We start from the raw sequence: 19757 nt of genomic DNA on the forward strand, positions 1-19757 counted from the left end.
GCCGTGATATATTTCTGCTGGACGATAAATAAGTTTAGGCCCTGATCTACTGTCCTCTGCCCCTTTTGAAACCCGTATTGAAGGTCACTGATTATAGAATTATCTTCCGACCATTTTTGTAGCCTACCTAGGATTACTCTTCCTAATATCTTTACAGTGCTATCCAATAAGGAGATGGGGCGATAGCAGATAGGGTTTTGCCTGTCCCCTTTTTTAAAAATTGGGACAATAACAGACATAAACCATGATGGAAGTAGGCTCGTCTTTAGGGATGCATTAAATAATTGCACTAGAAGTGGGCCCCATAAGTCGATATTATTTTTAAACAGGTCTGGAGGTATGCCATCTGGACCTGGGGCTTTACCGCCCGTGTTGCTTTGAGGCTCTCAGTTATTTCTTTTAGGGTAAATTTTAATTCCAAGCCATTCGCTCTCACTTCCCCCTGGTTAAGCATTGGTAATTGCAACGGAGGAATCTGCTCGTCAGTTGAGGTACTATACAGGCTAGAATAATGGTCCACCCAAGAGTCCTCGGTAATGGCAATTTCAATGCGTGCTTTTCCTGAGTCAAAGAAGGGGGCATTTACTGCTTTCCAGAAAGCACAAACATCCTTGCTCAATGAAGCCTCACAGAGCTTCTCCCAGGCCTCAATTTTAATTGCCATCTTCCTTCTTTTCAGTGCATTCTGGTAAGATTTCCGCGCCTCCCTGACCCTTAAAGAATTACGGGGGACAGCATGTAAAGCTCTCTTGAGCTCGGAATGAGCCTTTGTACATGTGAGATCAAACCATTTTCCCGTCTTTTCCTTACTTGATTTAGAAACCACCCAAAGGTTACTCTTAATTTGAGAAGCAATGACCTCAAACTGCTTAAGAATCTCCTGACTGGTCACACTTTCATCCAGAATGGTCAAGAAGCTAGGCAAACATTCAATTACCAGATTACGTAGAAAGTCACTTGGAACCACCCTGTCCCACTTTAGTGCGTAACCATTTTGTTTTGCCATACTAATATCAGACACGTTCTGCACAGATCTCCCTTCTATGGCCAATGCCTGAAAGGGATTTATGATCTCCATGATTATCGGGTAGTGGTCGCTAAGTGGGGTATCGAGGGTCCAGCCCCTTTTGACCATATGTCTGTGCCTAACAGAAGTTATTATAAAGTCTTTTATAGACAATACACCCCTACCATTAAACGTAGGGGCAAAGGGGAGCTCTACTTGACCAATTTCATTTGCATACCCTAGATCTTCAGAGTGAAGAATTTCATTTAATAGGTCTCCACAGATGGAATGCTTAAAGTGTGTTAAGTCAGTATCAGGGTCCAACATGAGCCCACATACTCCTTTCTGGCTTTTCTTGCATATGGTACAGTTAAAATCTCCCCCCCAAAAAACCCAAACATCCCTAACATTTTTATCTGTTTCTTTACCTAAATCATTACCTAGCATCTTAAGGGTCGATTCCAGGTCTGCAGGAGGGATATTGTTATAAAAGTTTATAATTAAAAGACACAATTCCTTACTTGCATCAATCCGCACTAGCTGATAATAAGGGTTGTTGGAAAATAAGTGGATCTTCTTGCAGTTTACGGAATTAGATATAAACGTCATCAGTCCCCCTTTAGCCCTGCCATGGTGAACCTCTACTGCTGGTGTAAACAAAGTTTTATAGCCTGGAAGATGGAGGGGTTCTAAGGTCCAGGTTTCCTGTAGACATAGAATTTCCATCTCTTCTATTGTTTTTAACCAGATGGGATTCAGTATTTTGGACCTAAGCCCTGCAACATTCCAGAACATTACACTAACAGTTTCCCTGTTTGATGAATTAGCTGCTGAGCATTGGCCCATGTCTGCAACTGGGTTATTAATGATGGTTCCTATTCCCTGAGAGGATGAGTGCACCGGAGCAATAATAAGGGGCGTTACAGGAGTGGGAATAAGAGAAGAACTGATGCCAGATGTTACAACAAGACCATTGCCAGAAATGACTGGGTTGGAATCTAGGGCTGAGGGCAGTCAGTCAACCCCATGTAGTCCATTAAGACAATTAAATCGGTTGTAATCATAGAAAGGTGTCTCCGGGGGTCGAAAAACCGGTCGTGCAACATACCCCCGATATGTAGCCCTCCGTTCAACCCTCGTCCAATTACCTTGGACTAAATCATGGTGCATATGGGTAGGGGGGAAGAAAAAGGACACTGGCAAAGTCTGAATGGTAGAGTCAAGAGATCTATTTGACCCAGCACATATATGTGAAACAGTCCTAGGATCTCGAAAACTCACCATAATGCATCCCCAATTATAGATTTTCTAGTTTTACCCAGCCTCACCATGATAATTTCGTTGTTAAGATAGGCCGGGAGGGGTCTGTTCCAGTTCAACCATTTAATAATTTTTCTTTTAAGTGAGTGGAAGTTCTCACCTTCACCCACTTCAAGAGAGGGAACGCCAGCCATAACTACCATAAAGCTATTAGCCTCAGGGGGCAAGTCGGGTCTCCGTGGTCTGGGGGCAGGCTTCTCAGGGGATGGGGGAGCAATACTGTCATTAGGTATAGCCCCATCGGAAGTTGTCACGGGGGGGACTGGGCCTTCTGGTTGTAAAGATGGAATATTGGGTTTGCTAAGTTGTGTCGGGGCTAAGTTGGCCATAAGAGGTTGCGGAAGGGGGGCAGCAGTAGTAACCAAGGGAAGTCCCAAATTAACTGAAAGGTTTTGGGGGTTAGGGGGACAATTAGAAAGGGGATTAGACTCAGAGGGTCTGCCCTGAATAATAGCCGAGGTTTTCAAACTACTTATAGTTGCCTCCAAGATAGTGAGTATAATCTCCACTTTCTTTAAGCTCTCACTGATGGGCAGGAGCAGTGATCTAAGTAAAAATTCCAGGTTCCCTATAGAGGTAACGGGGGGTGATGCATTAGATGGATTATCCCCAGGGGCGTTAACAAGATCAGTAATATTAGTACCCTTAACAGGAGAAGCTTTATGCGCATCCACTATTATCCTACCAGAGATGGAAGGGGGCTTAGGGACTTTCCCGAAATCGGAGTGGGGGATTTTGGTTTTGCCCTGCCCTCCCCTCAACTTCCTTCTACGCTTGTTTGGAGGTGGGCCATGCATCTCTGCCACAACTACTTGCTTCGGCTTTGTTTTCCTTATTTTAACTACAGGAGGGGTCTGAGTAATTAAGTCGACAGCCATACTGCTGGGACTGGGGGGTGGGGGTGACACTAGAAACCTGCTCAGTAGATAAACAGGGGTTAGGAATACCATCCCGCAGTAAAAGAGGGACGCCTTCCTGGGATAATAACTCCTGGCTAGTGTTAAGAGAGCCTCCCTCTTGGGAGATAGGATGAGGAATAATGTCGCCAAGAGGCCTGTTTTTCATATTCTCAATAGAGCGGCGGCGCTCCGCCCTACGCTCCGCCAGAGAAGTTTCCTTATCCCCATCACCCAGTGCCCGAGAAAAATAGTTGTCCAAGGTCCCATTTCTAACTCCCCCCGCCTTCGCTGATGTTCCCTCCATGGCCGGTGATGGCATGTCCGATACCTATACCAAGGTCCACAGGAAACCAATGCAATGCAGGCGAAAGAGAGTATGCCCAGCCCAGCCTACTCTGGCCTACGAGAGCCTCAGAGGGCCCGCCCTTTGCCCGGGCTTAGCCCGGCGCTCCCGCGCAGCGGAAGGTTGCCTTGGTTAAATAGAACGTCTAGCGTCCTGTGGGCGGGGCTGAGAGGCAGCGCGGACCAGGTGTGCTGTACGGACAGGGACTCCTGGGAGAGCGAGTCCCTGCTACAGCCCCGGTCACTCCAACCGCCTCGAGATCAGGAAGTGCCCCCGCAGGATGATTCACGACGAGGCTGTGAGCTTCAAGATCCCCGAGAGCTCCCAACAGCCGCTTTGTAGCCCCAAAGTGCGGCGCGGCACCCGCAAAGCGGGTGCTGCTAGTTGTTGTGCAAATATCCTCCCAAGGTCCAGGGCAGCAAGAAAACACAGGTAAGGGCGCTGAGGGTGCAAGAATCCCACCGCGGGGCTGGAGGGAAAGGATTTTAACAGGAGAGCGTCCTGTGGGCGGGGCTGAGAGGCAGCGCGGACCAGGTGTGCTGTACAGGCAGGGACTCCTGGGAGAGCGAGTCCCTGCTACAGCCCCGGTCACTCCAACCGCCTCGAGATCAGGAAGTGCCCCCGCAGGATGATTCACGACGAGGCTGTGAGCTTCAAGATCCCCGAGAGCTCCCAACAGCCGCTTTGTAGCCCCAAGGTGCGACGCGGCACCCGCGAAGCGGGTGCTGCTAGTTGTTGTGCAAATATCCTCCCAAGGTCCAGGACAGCAAGAAAATACAGGTAAGGGCGCTGAGGGTGCAAGAAGATTTGTGTTAATACAATCTTCTGTATTTCTATCTAATGCTATAATGGTATTTTGTTTTTCTTTTTTCCTTTTCTTTTTTCGTTTTTTTCCTTTATTCTCTGATCTATATTCTAGCAGATGGACATATGAACTCTTTAAATTTAAATTTAATGCACTATTTTGTTTCGATGATTTCTTGGACTTATTCTTGCATCTCTGTTGTTCTTTCCTTGACTGGTTCTTGCATCTCAGTTATATTTTTTGGTGAAGCAATTCATATTTTGAAGTGAATATGTACTGCTGATGTTGTGGGAGAAAAATGGGGTGGGGGGATTTTTTTTTTAATAAAGAAAGTTAAAACAGGAAACTAAAGATAGTCCTAGAAAAAAGACAGTGCCAGATCCATACTGCACCAAGCATGACCCTCTCCATTGCAGATACCAGAAGATTCCACAAAACATTTATCAAAAGACTTACTTTATTTCATATTTATCCAAATATATTGTCTAAAAGCCCACAGGCTCTGACAGGAACTTATGAAATGTTCCTTTTCATCAGGGTCTGCCACAATATCCAAGAGCATTGTTCCTTTGAAGCAGAAAATAATGAATGACATAGTGGAAAGGATCAGGACCAAATAGAATTATAAAAAACAAAAGCCCGCGCTTTGTCCAGAGAGCCATTAAGAATCAAGTATATGCCTTATTCTCTTTAGGTGAACTAGTGCCGAAATGAAGGCTCTTAAGGATCCGCTACAAGCTCCAGGAAAAAATTGCTTGCAATCAATCAATCAATCAATCACTGCATTTCTAAAGCGCTCTACATACCCGTGAGGGTCTCAAGAAGCTAGGGGGGGGGGGGGCTGCTACTGATCAAAGTCTAGGTAGTACTAGGTTTCCATTTGGGGGCATGGAAAAGCGTCTTCTGTGGCTGAGTCCCTTGTGTAACATGAGCCGGGTTACCACATACTGACAAAGCCTGATCGAAGATAAGGGATAAGGACTTAAGTCCTTTTTATCCTGTGGGCTGCCATCTTAAAGAAGGAGTCACAGGGTCCCTCCAAAGATTCTGGTCTCTTGTGGCTGTCCTCCGCCATTCCTAGTTGAGTCTTCATCACACCTGTTCCTGTGTGATATTCGAATTCCCTACTGCTGCAGGAGGCTGCAGATTCTAGATGGTAATCTTACTCACTGGCCCTTCAAAGATAGAACCATAGCTGTCTGTCTCCTAGACTTTCAACTCCATCCAGATGTCTGGACCATTGGACCTATGGCTGGGGAGCCACAGTGTCAGGAGAACCACCAGGTGTGAGGAACCAGGTAAGTGGAGAAATGGGGGCACCATAGACTCCATGTACTGCCAGATGTGCTTGGGTTACCACCATATAGGGAAGTGTTAACTCTCTTGGCTTGAGTCCTAACAACCCGTCTCTCCCCTGCAGACTTTTCGAATATGTCAATGAAAACAAGTTGTTCGCCAGACCTACTTTTGCACGACTGAAGGCCCTGCTCGACAACTATGATCGCATGACTGGCACTGCCGAGACAGTTCCAAGCTCAGAGGTCCAAGAACAGGACGCCTTCCTGGAGGAGATATTCAAGACTCAAGTCATTAGCAAGCTCTACAGTTTCTTATCCTCCAAAGGTAAGCCGGTAGGCTCGGGGATCGGTTATGAGTATTCCAGTTTTCAGGAGTAGACAGCCTACAAAAGTGTTGGGAGTTGTCTGACAAATCATTGCCTCTAATAGGCAGAAGGGTTTGGGCAGTTCCAATCAAATTTCAGTTGAGCCTGACATGTGCCTGGCTCTGCCACAGCACCATAAACTTGTAAGACCTTGGGGCCTGATGAATGCGGTTGTGGAAGGAATGGAATCTGTTTTCTGGGTAATTAGTAATGTGTGACTGGGGGAGCCCTTCTAAGCCACAGACTGAGTAAGATCCATTGACAGTTCTACACGGTGCTGTTAAAATCAGGGATCGGTGGCAATAGTCAGCAGTTCACACCTGCCATTCTTATAAGGTTCCTTTCCCATTATTTCTACCCCTTCTCCTCTCAAGTGATGGGGGTCAAAGGAGGATTTATTTAGGAAGGGATGCTGGATGTTGTCTCTCATAATATAAACTACAAGGAAAACATAAATATGATGCTAGCCCTGCTTAGGCAGTTGGAAGGGGAAAGAAAAGCCCAGTCTCTTCTACAGTATCACTTCGCCAAATGCTTCTCAATATAAGCCACCGGGCACATGTGGCAGCCAAGACCCGTCTTGCCTTCGCCAATGGTGAAGAAGCAAATAACAGCAAAAGTAATCAGGAAAAGTGCGAGGTAGCTTCAAAGAGAGGCATGATTTGGTCATTAAGTGGTGCAGAACAGTGGTGGTTCCTATCAATAGTGCAGAAGGAGCAATGGCTCCGGAACATAGCAGGCCCTTTGCACTTCAGGTAGGAAGACCTATTTTCCTTGTTGCTGTAAGGCCCTTGCAACCACTGCTACGCCAATGTGCAGAAGTAGTATAGCTTTCGGATGTATGACGGTACAAGGCGTACCATTTCAACGCGTGCCTTTACAACGCGTCTTTAACAACGCAAGTCGTTACAACGACTTGCGTTGTTGGGCGCGGATAGTAAATAGTGTAATTTACTATTCTAAAACCAGTCCCCGTGGATAGTAGGGAAGGTATTGGAATAGTAAATATACTATTCTTTATCCTTTAGCGCCCTCCAGCGCAAGTCGTGGTTACGACTTGCATTAAAGGACGCGTCGTAAAAGCACTGCAGGGTAACATCCGCTTAGAAAAGGATGTTCCCCATAGCTTTCCTGTCCAGAAGGTACTGTCATTTCCATAACAAGCCCTCGATAGGGTGGCTACCTCACTCCACATCATTACAGACTCTGATTCCAGTACTGAGATTTCCATGGACAGCCAAATTCCTTCTGGGTGTTGTAGTTTTGCTTTGCTTCTATTGAAACGATTGGACTAACATCTGAGATCAGTGTTTTTTAGTTTAAAAGCCCAGGAATGAAACAGTGATTGGGATGACTTGGAGTGTATTGTCCACCCTACCTGGTCACCATCTACCATACACAAGCACCTTTACCTGGGACAACCTTATCCAACCTCATAGAGGAGGAGGGCGACCAAAAGAGTAACACAGACAAGCACCACCATTATTTAAACAAGCATTGGATTAGCAAATACAAATGTTTGTCCTTTACATGCAGGCATGTTTTTGTTTATTTTGCAAACGAATGCAATAGGCATCACAATTTTAAAAGTAAAAAAAATTAAAAGTGCCAACATTTAAAGTGGCATTCTTATGTTTGTCAAGAAAAAAGTAAGAAAAAATCCCAAAATAAAATGTATAAAACTTTAAATAAAAGCAGAGATAAAAGCAATGATTGACTCACCAGCCGTGACATTGCAGCGGACTACGTTTTAGGCAGATGTCCACAATCAAAATGCTGTCTGCCTTAGTGAAGAGAGCTAATGGTTGAAGTGTGCTGACCCAATGGCCATGTTGTATGCTTCTGTGGGCAGAAGCAAATGTGAATTACATTTGAACAGACCAGTGGTTGAGGAGGGCAGAACCAAAGCCCCTCTTTATATGTATGTATTTTTTAATTTATGATTTTCATTACATCAGGCTGCCGAGACAGCTAAAGCTGTCCGAGACTAAACTTAAAAAAGATTCATCACAGAAGCAGACGTGTCTGCAGGGTGGGTGTAATGTTCCTGATGGGTAAATATGACCGACACACGAATGGAAGTAGGGAGCTACGAAAGGCGCCTTGACCCTAATGCAAGGAAGGGAAATGGGCTTCCTACATGGGTAGTAATAGACAGGGCTGTGATTAGATAGTAAAATACAGCCATGATTGGGGTGTAGTGGACATCTCAGGTTTTGGGGCCACTTTTCCTGCTGTACTGCTGCTAGCTGTATTACTTCCCAGTAATCTTAATTACAAGGACTCTTCATTCTCCCTCCAATTGCTAACACATTGTCACATCCGACCTTCCATCCTGGAGGTGCTTAGTGTGCAAGCCTCGAGTGTTTGGGCAGTATGGGTGGTGGATGAAGCAGGTGCTGTTAATATTCTAGGAGGGGGTAGGCATCCTGGAAGAAAAGCCAAAAAATAGGTGGTGGTGTAAGGGGCAAGACCTCCTCAGAGGGTAAGAAAAGGGAAGGTTTTGAGGAGGTAATGATGGCTAAGGCCCTGAAGGGAAGAGTTAGTCAGTTATCAGACTGACTGTTTCCACAAGTCTATCACAAGTCCATCAGACAAAACCCTGCAGGCTCAAATAAATTAACACACACTGGCCTTCCCTCCTACAGGTTTCTACACATCCCATCAGGAATTCAAGCGTGACCTAAAGGAAATGTGGTTTGGTTTGTACACGCGCTCAAAAGGACCTCTCGATTCATCAGGGTTTGAACATGTTTTTCACGGTAAGACTAAATTCATGTGAGCCTGAAATATATCATTTAGAGGTAGCCGCAGAAAAAGGTCCATGTTGTTTGTCCATTTTCTGACTGTTGTTCTGACCCACGTGCTATTGATATCTCTGGGTTGTGTCTTAGTTGTTCAAGGACCAGTCTTGCTTATAACATCCTCTCTGCTACCACCCAGAGGGAGGATCTCCTCTATGTACTGAGATCTCTCAACTGTGAGGGTCAGTGCCTGCACCCCAGGAACTGATGTCACTACCCCTCAAGAGGGCTTCCCTATAACACCGTATGGGGATCACCCTTTCTCCCTGCTCATGCTCCCACAGCGTCACAGGTCCAGTTAGATACGAGCGCATCATACCACAGAAGCAATGACCTGTAGATCAACAAAAAGAAAACCAATATAATCGACTTTTCTGGAAATCCAAAACTCAAGGCTAGGAACACGTAAGGGTGGACAATCAAGGACAAGAAGCGGCAAAAGTCTTCTCATATCTGGGAGTCAAGATATAGAGAGATTTAAGATTGAGACCCCATATTCCCTTTGCAATTGACAAAGACCAATCAGTAGCAATGACAAGCATACACTTCACCAGAAGACACTGAAACTAGCTAGATAAGAAAGAGTTCAGGCTGCTGCACTGAACTATGGTGCCTGGATCCAGCAGTGCAATGGAACACTATCCTATTGGGTACCTCAATATGCGAATTTTTCTGAGACATTTTCCAAACGCAGCCCTGGAAGCAGGCCTACCATTTCCCCTCCGCCTCCCCTTTTACTCATCCTAAACCTCCTCCTACTGCTATGAGCTCCCAAAAAACACTTTCTAGACCCTTTCCTCTTCTATCCCTCCACTATCCTTTTCAATCCAACTAACAGACTAACATGTCCACCGCTCAAATTAATTTCATATCTTCCTATACTAATTCACCACTGATCCTTTTGGGTCAGGGAGTAAAGAGCTTTGACGCCTCGTCAGGGGTAGTGAGCGCTATATAGATGCAATTACAATTACAATTTACTTCTGGTCAGAGCAGGAGTCAAACATGAATGCTATATCAACAGTCACAAGAGCATCCTCTACGGGACTTGTTGAGTGAAGCGATCGTGGTTCAAACATCTGAAATATTGGGTACAGGCACCCTGTATAAAATACCTGCAGCATCCACCCACTAGGACAGTGGCAGCTCACACCATGCATTGAATACAGGCAGACATGGCAAATGAACTAAAGAGGTTAGTATTTTGTTGATGTGGATAGTAGGTTCTCCATCTTCTTGGGTCAGGTTGCTGTAGGCTGGGCTTTCTCCAATGTTCAGAGCTTAGGAACAGTTGAGTTTAAAGCTGGTTAATGTGCATCTCTCCATTCATAGCACAGCACAGTGGTCAAGTCTTTATGGGTCTAGCCTCTTACGGTTTCCCAGTTCTGGGATGATCAGTGCGCCATCCACATAATTGTAGCAGGCTAGGTTGAAGGAATTAATCATGTCTGCTAGAACTGTGTGGTGGATATGGATTAGAAGTGGAAAGACAGCCCATCCCTGCAGTACTCCCCATTAAGTAGCGAAAGAGGGTGATGTAACGAGGGTCGTGTGATGATACAGGCCACCTCCAGTTGAGCTATGGGAAAGCTCTTAAGCCATCAGTTATTGTAAACTGAGACTAAGAATAAAGAAAGTAGAGAATATCTCACCTACTACCTCAATTTTCCAGTTGTCGATCAATCCGCCTGACTGCGCCTTACAACTGATTGCATAACCCGGGGGTTTTGTGCTGTGCATACACTTCTCATATAGAGCACTTTACCGATGGCACCATGGCAGCTGGCGATCAGATACCAATCTTCCTTTTTCCATCCATGCTCCAGGTGAAATAAAGGGTGGTAAAATATCCGGCCTACACAACTGGGTCCAACTGTATCTGCTGGAAAAATCCGGGCAAGCCAACTACCTGAGTTACAGCTATGACGGGCCGGTGAGTACAGCGGCTTAACGCATAATGATGCCCCCCTTGCAAAATGTGAGTAGGGGGACCCTGAGTCTTATGTAGCTCACAAATATTCATTGACCTTGAGCTGAATGGCTGGCCCCTGAAGGATTGGGGCCCCTGAAGGGTTGGGGGCCGCCCTTTACCTCACGGCCCTGCATTACGCCTCGGGTAAGAACCCAATAATAACACACTCTTACTCCGTGTAAGCAGGGGTTGCTGGAGTCAGAAAGGCCTTGTCTGTTCCTGGATGCCTATAGCAATAAATGCTTTTGTGAAATTAACTGGATGTTTTCAATCAAACAGGCCAAGGTATATGGGGCACCATTACCCTCACCACTGTAAACCCAGATATTGACAAGAGTAGAACTCCCTTTTGCTCAATCCATTCCTTTTGTACTTTCTAAAGTGTGTAGCTATTTCTTTTGTGCCTTTCCGTAAAGATGCAGAAACCCCTCCATTAGTGAGTAGACAGATGAGGCTGTGACTATGTCACAGAGTGGAATGTCTCCCGTATACACGTTTCTGTTGGTCCCCTAAGGAAGCAGTACTGACATACCTGCCTCCAGCGATATTTACTGGTATTCTCTAGCAACGTGAGGGAAAGTGAGAGCACTGAGTTGGTAGGGTGGGGCTGAGCCAATGTGCACATAGTAGTTCTGTGATTGGTCAGGTGATTGGATGGGTGTGCCAGAAGTCTGTCTGGATCTGAATGTTTTTGAAAGTGGTTAGTTAGCTGTGAAGGGGCTGTAGACTCGTTGGTGGTGTCTAGTCTGGGAAACATGGCGCCGGCCCACAGAGTGGGTGGTGGGGTGGGGTTATGTAACATCGTAGCAGGTACTCTATCTGGAAGGGTGGATGGGGGCTGGTGTGTGGGCCAGAACATTGTATACGCCCTGGGGAGGGGGTGGGGGGGCGTGAGTGAGGACAACCAGCAGCAGACACACTTTCCCATGCATGGCTATAGTGCTTAATTTGAGCCGGAGAATGCCAGTACTTATTTTTGGGGACCAGCACTTATTTTTGTCCTCATCAGTTATATACCGAACTCAAGAGATGGAAAACAAACAGAACAGAAAAACAGAGGAAGAGAAAGACAGCAAAACTACCACAAAGGGATAAAGGAGGAACCTCCAAGAGTTAGATAATGGGGAAAGGACTGTCAGGTAGTATATTAAAAAACCCTGAAATTGGATTTGAGTCTGCACAGCCTTGGTATTCAGCGCACTGGAATTCCTCAAGAAGCTGAAGACCTGGTTTCTCAACTAACACCCAGCAGACAGCCTTCACACCTGCTCCAGCACTGGAATACCCCTCGGGTGATAAGTCGCTCTTTGCATATCCTGATAACATAACATATAGCATAGCATCACATATCATAACACTAACATTTAATTGCCCCAGCAGTGGGCTTCTGAGCAGAGCTTCGGGCACCAACACACTTTCTTTCACAGACATTTGTTTGATTTTGAGTGATTCTAAATGCTCTCAGTCGGGAAACATCCTTTACGGAGCAACTTTTACAACGCAGTGCCTTTACAATGCGGTATTTACAACAAAAACCATTACAACGCATTGCGCTGGGGGGCGCTCTAGGATAGGGAATAAGTTTAATTTACTATCCAACAACTTCCCTAGTGACCACGGGGACTGGAGTTGGAATAGTAAATTAAACTATTCACTATCCAGCACCCCAAAGTACTATGAGTAATGAGCACTACCCAAAAGGTTTTCGTTGTAAATACCGCGTTGTAAAGGCATGCGTGGTAAACGTATGCGTTGTAACATCATACATCCCTCTCAGTCATGACTGCGAGGACTGTATCAGTGTGGATTGACAGGTAAAGGGGTAAAAATAGAAATACATTTTAGAAATGAGGCTTAAACAGCAGTTGATATGCAAAAGGTTGATACTAAAATGTGCATGTTTTCATACTAGTATATTGATTTGTCCTCTATGGGTGTTTCATACCACTGGAACCTGATGGGCATTCAAGTAAGAGTGTGCATTTATATGGTAAGTAAATGTGGAAATATAGCAGTTTCAACGTCAGTTTTCACAACCCCAAAAATAAATGTGAATAAGTACAGATAAAAGCAGCGAAAAATAAATATGGGTTAATACAGATGGAAATGTCAAAAAAATAAATACCATAAAACTGATTGTCGACTCATAATATTTTTATCTATGACCAGTAGCGGTGTGCTATCTGTGGGAGAATTGCAATAAACACAGCTTCTAATGAACGCAAGTCAACTGTCTGTTTGCAGTAAAACTCAACTATGAGAAGGAAGGTAGCAGCTTTAGTTTGTTCTCTCCTGCCAAGTCAGTACATGACCTGGGAACCCAGGTGAACTGCACACCGCCAGACCACCTGAGGCCTCAGACAATATACTATGAATCATAAAAGAGCCCAGCCTCAACATAAAATATTTCTTTTTACAGTCCAGAAGTCCTCGAGTCCTAGAAAAAGGAGACTTCAAGTTTGTATTAATAATTTAGTCAATTCTATCTACTGAGGAATAAAATCCAAACAAAGAAGGACTTTTACCTCTGGTAAAATCCCAAGTCTGACCACAGCTGCTTTCCTCCATTATAAACCCAGGAAACAATTAGGGTCCGGCAAAGGAAGGCGTGAACACAGGCAAAGTGAGGTGGTGGAGGCCACCTTATAGAGAGACTAGAAAGAAGGGTTTAATAAAGGAATCAAAAATTTACATTTTAGGTAGGATGCTGGATGCTGCTTCAGGGTTCTGATACAAATATTTAAGTAAGGACTGGGACGAGGAAGAAGGACGTAATGGGGTCAGGAAGAGCTGTTTTTGTCAATGTGTCATGCAAGAATCCATATGAATCAGTGTATCACACCTCCACCCAAATATTTTGAAGAATTCATGACAAATCCAGACCTGGTACCATATCTAGACAGCTAATTTTCAAACTGTCTTGACAATTTCTTAATATTGGTAGAGCGAGTATCACCAGAATAAAATGGTTCAGTACTCCCTCATCCAATTTTAAATGCACTTTTTCATTTTTTTCATTTTCTCCTTTTGCACTGCACTTTTCTGGTCACCTCACTTTTTACAACTCACCCTTGTAGGGGAGTGGTAGGACCATACTGCCTCCTATCTCAGCTGAGAGGACCACTTACCATCTTGGTTACCTTTTTCCTGAGAATAGTACATCTGGGTGTATGGTCTCAAAGGAATCCCAAATGATGAAGGGCAGTTCCGAGTGGTGACTGATGGGTATCTTTGAACCATCTGCTAAGGTGTCTTAGTTTACCACTATTTTTTAGTCAGTTAGGAAGTTTTTGTGCCATGTGGTGATTTGCACCATTAACTTACACTACCTACAGACCCTCTGGTACTCTTGTCTGTATTGCCATCCAGCAACTCAAAATGTTGACTGGTCTGACTTCCCTTAGAGGATTTACCGCTCAGAACCTCTTTCGCTGGCAGTCCCCAATAATCCAGCAAAACCATCAATCAATCAATCAATCACTGCATTTGTAAAGCGCACTACATACCCGAGAGGGTCTCAAGGCGCTGAGTAGGGGCGGGGGGGGGGGGGGCGCTACTGATCGAAGAGCCAGGTCTTGAGGAGTCTTCTCATGGCATCCTCTGGACCCAAGAAAAGTGATGTTTTCTCCCCCGTAGAGTCCTCCAACTTTGCTGGAAAAACTGTTTGTGTGGGTCTCTTCATTCTTGTTGGCATTAAACCACAACTATACAATCTTCTTTAATCCATCTATTCCCTTAGGGTGGGAGCTTCCCACAAAATTCATACTAATCTGGGGAGGAAGATTAAACGGTCCAAAAATAGCTGCGATGATGAGGAACTACAGGCACACACAAGCTGACCACTAGTGAGGGAGAGCCAACCGTAGAAATTTTTCTTTAGGGTAGCAATACGTTTTTGGGAGAACTAGAATAAGTTAGCTAAGACATGGAAAATGGTGCTTTGCAATTTCCTACTCTGCAATATTGAATTTTTTGTGACAATGCTTTTCAATGTAGCAATCAGTTATCGTTGTTCAACTATTATTTATTGCTCCTGATCTTTCGATACCTCGTTTTTTGTACCATTGGTCTGTGATTATTTCCATAACTAAAGTTAGGGGAATTCTCTTTAACCCATTTGCTGGCTGACATTTGGGAATACGTGAAAGAGAGATTTCTTGAATTGTGGTAGATCGCTCAACTGCAGTTCCACTTTAATACACTCTTTACTTCAAGCCTACCTTTTAGTCAAAAAAGTTTGTTATCTCCAATATAACAACATCCAGATCAGGTGCCTGGGTCTCCAAAATAGACCACATCTGAAGTCCATCTTCTTCTTCAGTGAAGAAATTGACTGCCTGTAGAATATACCCTCTCCTAAAATTCTATAGGGCCATCACTTTACTTTTCTGATGTACTCGACTAGCAAAAGCCTCAGGCGGGGAAGGGGAATTGTGCCTATTCCAGTCTGTCCACTAGGGACCAACGGCCACATGCATCAACCTATTTAGGAAGTGCAAACGGTGTGAATCGGTAAATTCGGCGTTTGCGATTCCTAAATAGGTTTTTGGGATGCATCAAACATTTTTGGCAAAATCGCTATTTTTAGCGAATTCCAAAAATGCGATTGCTTTTAAGGAATCGCAAATTTGCGATTCCTTAAAAGCAATGCATGATTACTTTTAAAATTGCGAATTCGCAATTAGGGGGTTCAAATTACCACGAGGGTGAACCTCGTGGTAATTTGCGAAAATGTAATAAAATGCTGAAAATTGCATTTTAAAACACTGTCATGTTACAGACACACATGTCCTTAGGACATGTGTGTGTGAAACATGCACTTCAAAATACATTTCAGGGGTGCAATGGGGTCCTTTGGACCCCCCCCCCCCCCCCCACACCCATGGAATGCATTAACATTTTGCGAATCGCTAATTGAAATTCGCAAAATGTCAATGGCTTCCCATTGATTCCTATGGGCCTTTTGGCCCATAGGAATCAACGGGAATTGCGAAATCGCAAATTACAATTCGCATAATATTTGCGATTCGGTAAAAATTGCAATTTTTACCGAATCGCAAATATTATGCGATTTAAATCATGCATCCCATTTTGCGATTCCTTATTTGCGATTCCCTAAAAATCGCAAATAAGGAATCGCAAAACCGGACTCTGATGCATGTGGCCGCAGGCACCTTGTGGACTTCCCTGTTTCTGTCAGCAAGGCCCCAGTCACAGGAAACTCAAGGGGGTGCCTCCACCTTTCCTCACCAAATAGTCTTGAAGTCGAAACACACTTGTTTGGTTGGTACTGCCACTCCCTTGCACACTTTTTAATCCTACCTATAAACGCCTCTTGCGAATGCTGGTTAACTCTCATCAACTCTTGTTTGTCATATTACTTTTTTTTGTGCCCTGCTGCTCAGGAGCCAGAAGGTGCAGAGTTCACTTGTTTCTCTATCCATGAAATGCTTACAAAATACAAAAGAGTATGTTATAGAAAGTGAAATCCCACTGCATGTGCGCTCTGGGAGAAAATAATTATGAAGATTTCAATATGATTTGAAATCCATTGAGAATACAGTATGGAAATTCCATGCTAATTATTTCCATCCCTAACATGTGTTGAATATTAGTTTCCCAAAGTTTGCCTGAAGGTTTAATTCTCACGAGATTTACCAAAAAGTTAATATTACGACAAATCAGGGAATATTGCCTCCACCAGATTAGGAAACTCGGGGAAGTGACCCAAACGACATTAAGTGAAAACGTTTCATGTCTAAAAAGATTTTTAAAAATGTAATTAAGCATTTTGTTGGTGCTTATTTTTGATGTATGACTTGAACTGAAATGTGAGGTTGTCTACAGTACATTTTAATATGCGAAAATCTGGAGCAAACTCAATATTTTATTGTTTCTGATTATTATTTACATTCAGGTTAAACCTGATGTTTTTTGGTTACAAGATGTGTCCCTTGTGCGTCATATTATTGGTAGTTTAAATAATTATCAATATTCATGTTTTTTAGTGTTATATTATTTTAAGTTATAATGTTTATTAAACGTTTTCTAGTGCTTATTTTTTTGTCATAATTATTTGTTGGCAGGGGCCAATACCGTTTGCTGGAGAAAACTTTTGGAAATAAGAACATTTGGAGAAATCAGTTATGTAATATTCTCTCAGAGGAAAACAGCACATTTCCAGATCTGTACTGATAAAGCTGTGTTCTTTTTCATCCTCTTTTCTGGTGCTTCCCGTGTGACCTCAGTGGACAAGCTTCCCTGATGTCATGGCGTTTCAGTACAAGTGGTCGACGTACCTGAAGTCTGTTGGTTCCTTCTACATAGGTTCAAGCCCTGAGTTCGACGTTGCTGTCTACACCCTCTGCTATGTAACAAGACCAGACAAGCTGTAAGTATCCGGGAACGCTCTGCTACCATTCGGGTTTGTTTATTTTGACCTTAATCTATTGATTTATTTTTTTAGATAGGTTCTACATTCAAGGAGTAGCTATAGTTCCTCTAATATACTGAGAATCATTGCCAGTTCATTTTAGTCTGTCTTAAGCCATTAATAGAGCATGTGAATCCGGCTTCCAATAGGTTTTGTGTTGTATTTGAGTAACTGAGACGCAACAACTAAAGGCATCAATTTGGAGGTACAAGCAATAGATGATATTGATTTAGGTCGCCTACCTAAAAAAGTGGTGGCAAGGTAACAACATCCCACACCATCCCACATCATCTCCTACATAAACGTCATCCTTCCTTATGCAACAGATTCCTCCTAATTAGAATACTTTGTCCCACTAGACCACTCCTATGTCATTCTCAGTGTACTACCCCCCCCCCGCCCACACCATCAAGTAGAACACAGAAAATCCTCTCTGGACAGCCATGCTTTCCTCTGTAACACACCCTTAATCTCTTGATCACACCTCCTCCCTTCTTGCCCACACATCATACCTTCAACACCACACCCTTCCTCTGTAAACAACAAACACTCTCACTGCATCCTCCTCTCTACTCTAGATCACACTCTCTAGAATTCAGAGGCATTCCAAAAATGATTTGGGGGAATTAAACAACATGACTCATGGTATCAGGAGGAAAAGAGATATTAAACATCTGGATTAGGGAGGTCAAATAATATGATAGGGGATGTTATTGAATTGGAATATAGGTATTACATTAAACGATTAGAAGTTGTAAATAAGTTGATTGGAGATATTTTGCAACAAGATTGGTGATATTAAACAGTCTGCTAAAATGTATCCTGGAACAAGATTGGCTCTATTAAATAACTGGATTAGTGGTATTCCGTTACAAGATCAGATGTGTGAGACAGCTAGATTAGAGGTATCCAATAACAAGGTTATAGGTATGAAACACCTGGAATAAATCTATTAAATAACATGATTAGAGGATAACATAACTGAATTAGATGCCTTCAATAATAGGCTGAGAGGTATTGAATACCTGGATTCAAACTATTCAATAACATGATTAGAGATATTAGATAGCTGGATTTGACCTATTGAAAACTAAGTGCATAATATGCAGAGGGAAAGCATCATCATGATTATACCTAGAGGTGCATGATTTCTAAACTACAGGCAGGTGGGATTTGGTGGGATGGTGGAGATAGCAAAGGATACATTTTCTCTCAAATGGACATATTAGGTTAAAACATAAAAGTTCAGGTTTCTGTGGCTCAGTTAACACCAGTCCCATGGTATGATATGCAAGCCATTCCACCAAGGGGAAATCTGGTGAGAATTTAGCCATTGCTCAAAGAAAAGAGGGCGTCTTATGGAAAGGGAGAGTTCTGCAAAGACTGGGAATATATCAAATACATATGAATGTTAGATAAAATTAAGATAATATCTTTTTGTCCTAGTAATGCTGCCTTCTTTTTCTCAAAAGGTGTGATCTTCGCATCGGTGGGCAAACTAGCAAAATTCAGACCTACTCCTGGACCAACTCCACCTATGGCAATGGGAAGAGATATGTTGCCTCTTCTTATCCCAATGTCTAGTGCACATGCCACAGAAAATAAAGATCTTGTTCGCTGAAATTCCCTTCAGTTTGCTTTTGCTTTGAGTTATTTTAGGATTTAAATTGCATGTCTGTGTTCTTCAATTTCAACTTTTTAGTTGTATGAATATCCAAGACCTCTGTCTTATTTGATTAGCAGAAAATAGTACCCTCTAATCACATTGAAATTACTATGGCAATTAAGTATCTCAAGAATTTTAAAGATAAGTTTGCAATATATTTGAATGAAATTTGACATACTGCAAAGGTACCGCTAAGACGGTGAGATGTCCCATTCATGGCTGTACACGTTACCATCATGTGTGTACAATGGAGGCACAGTTGCAACAAGGATTAAGATCCAGAGCTGGGCTCTGTGGTCAGAGGCGCATACAGGATGAGGAATGAAAAGGACTACTGTCAGTACATCGGCTGCAGAGGACTGACAGTGGTGGCAGAGATATGTTTCAACAAGCATGAAATGCCTTTTCATGCATCACTTGCTGTTGACTGGCCTCTTCGCTTGCTATCCTATTGGCATCTCCTGTGTTTTTAAATTGGTCTGTCAGTCCCCTGCAGCGGTGGCCTTTCTCCATCCATGATGGACATAGATTTCACATATCTGTACACTACATGTGTGTGAAGGATGTGTGTGGAGCAGGTGTGACAGATGCAGCTATAGTCACACTGCATTCTATTTCATATTTATTACATTCTAGTGGTACCTAAGATGGGCGGTTAGATGGAGAGTCCAGACAACAGATGTGAATACCTGGTTTCCTTTGAGAACATTCCGAGGAACCTAGGTAGTGGGTCAGACAGAGCAGTGTTAAGGAAATGAGATAGAGGGCCCCTTTGACACTTAGGTGTTTCACCCCGCCTTTTCCTCTCCCATTGTTCTCTGGAAGGGGTACACCCAAAAGTTATTA

The 19757-nt window shown here is 43.6% G+C and overlaps 1 protein-coding gene across 1 annotated transcript in view; it reads left to right on the forward strand.

The window, feature by feature from the left end:
- Positions 1 to 18868, forward strand: part of LOC147748951 (uridylate-specific endoribonuclease C-like) — a 181282-nt gene extending 162414 nt beyond the window's left edge. Inside the window, exons 3-7 of the mRNA XM_086964594.1 lie at positions 5794 to 5996; positions 8685 to 8798; positions 10667 to 10773; positions 17061 to 17203; positions 18718 to 18868. Coding sequence (XP_086820720.1) covers positions 5794 to 5996; positions 8685 to 8798; positions 10667 to 10773; positions 17061 to 17203; positions 18718 to 18829 — 679 coding nt within the window. The 3' untranslated portion in view covers positions 18830 to 18868. The remainder of the gene's footprint in view (positions 1 to 5793; positions 5997 to 8684; positions 8799 to 10666; positions 10774 to 17060; positions 17204 to 18717) is intronic.
- Positions 18869 to 19757: the final 889 nt, after the last annotated feature.

This window comes from Lissotriton vulgaris, chromosome 1_1, assembly GCF_964263255.1.
Source record: "Lissotriton vulgaris chromosome 1_1, aLisVul1.2, whole genome shotgun sequence".
NCBI lineage: Eukaryota > Metazoa > Chordata > Amphibia > Caudata > Salamandridae > Lissotriton > Lissotriton vulgaris.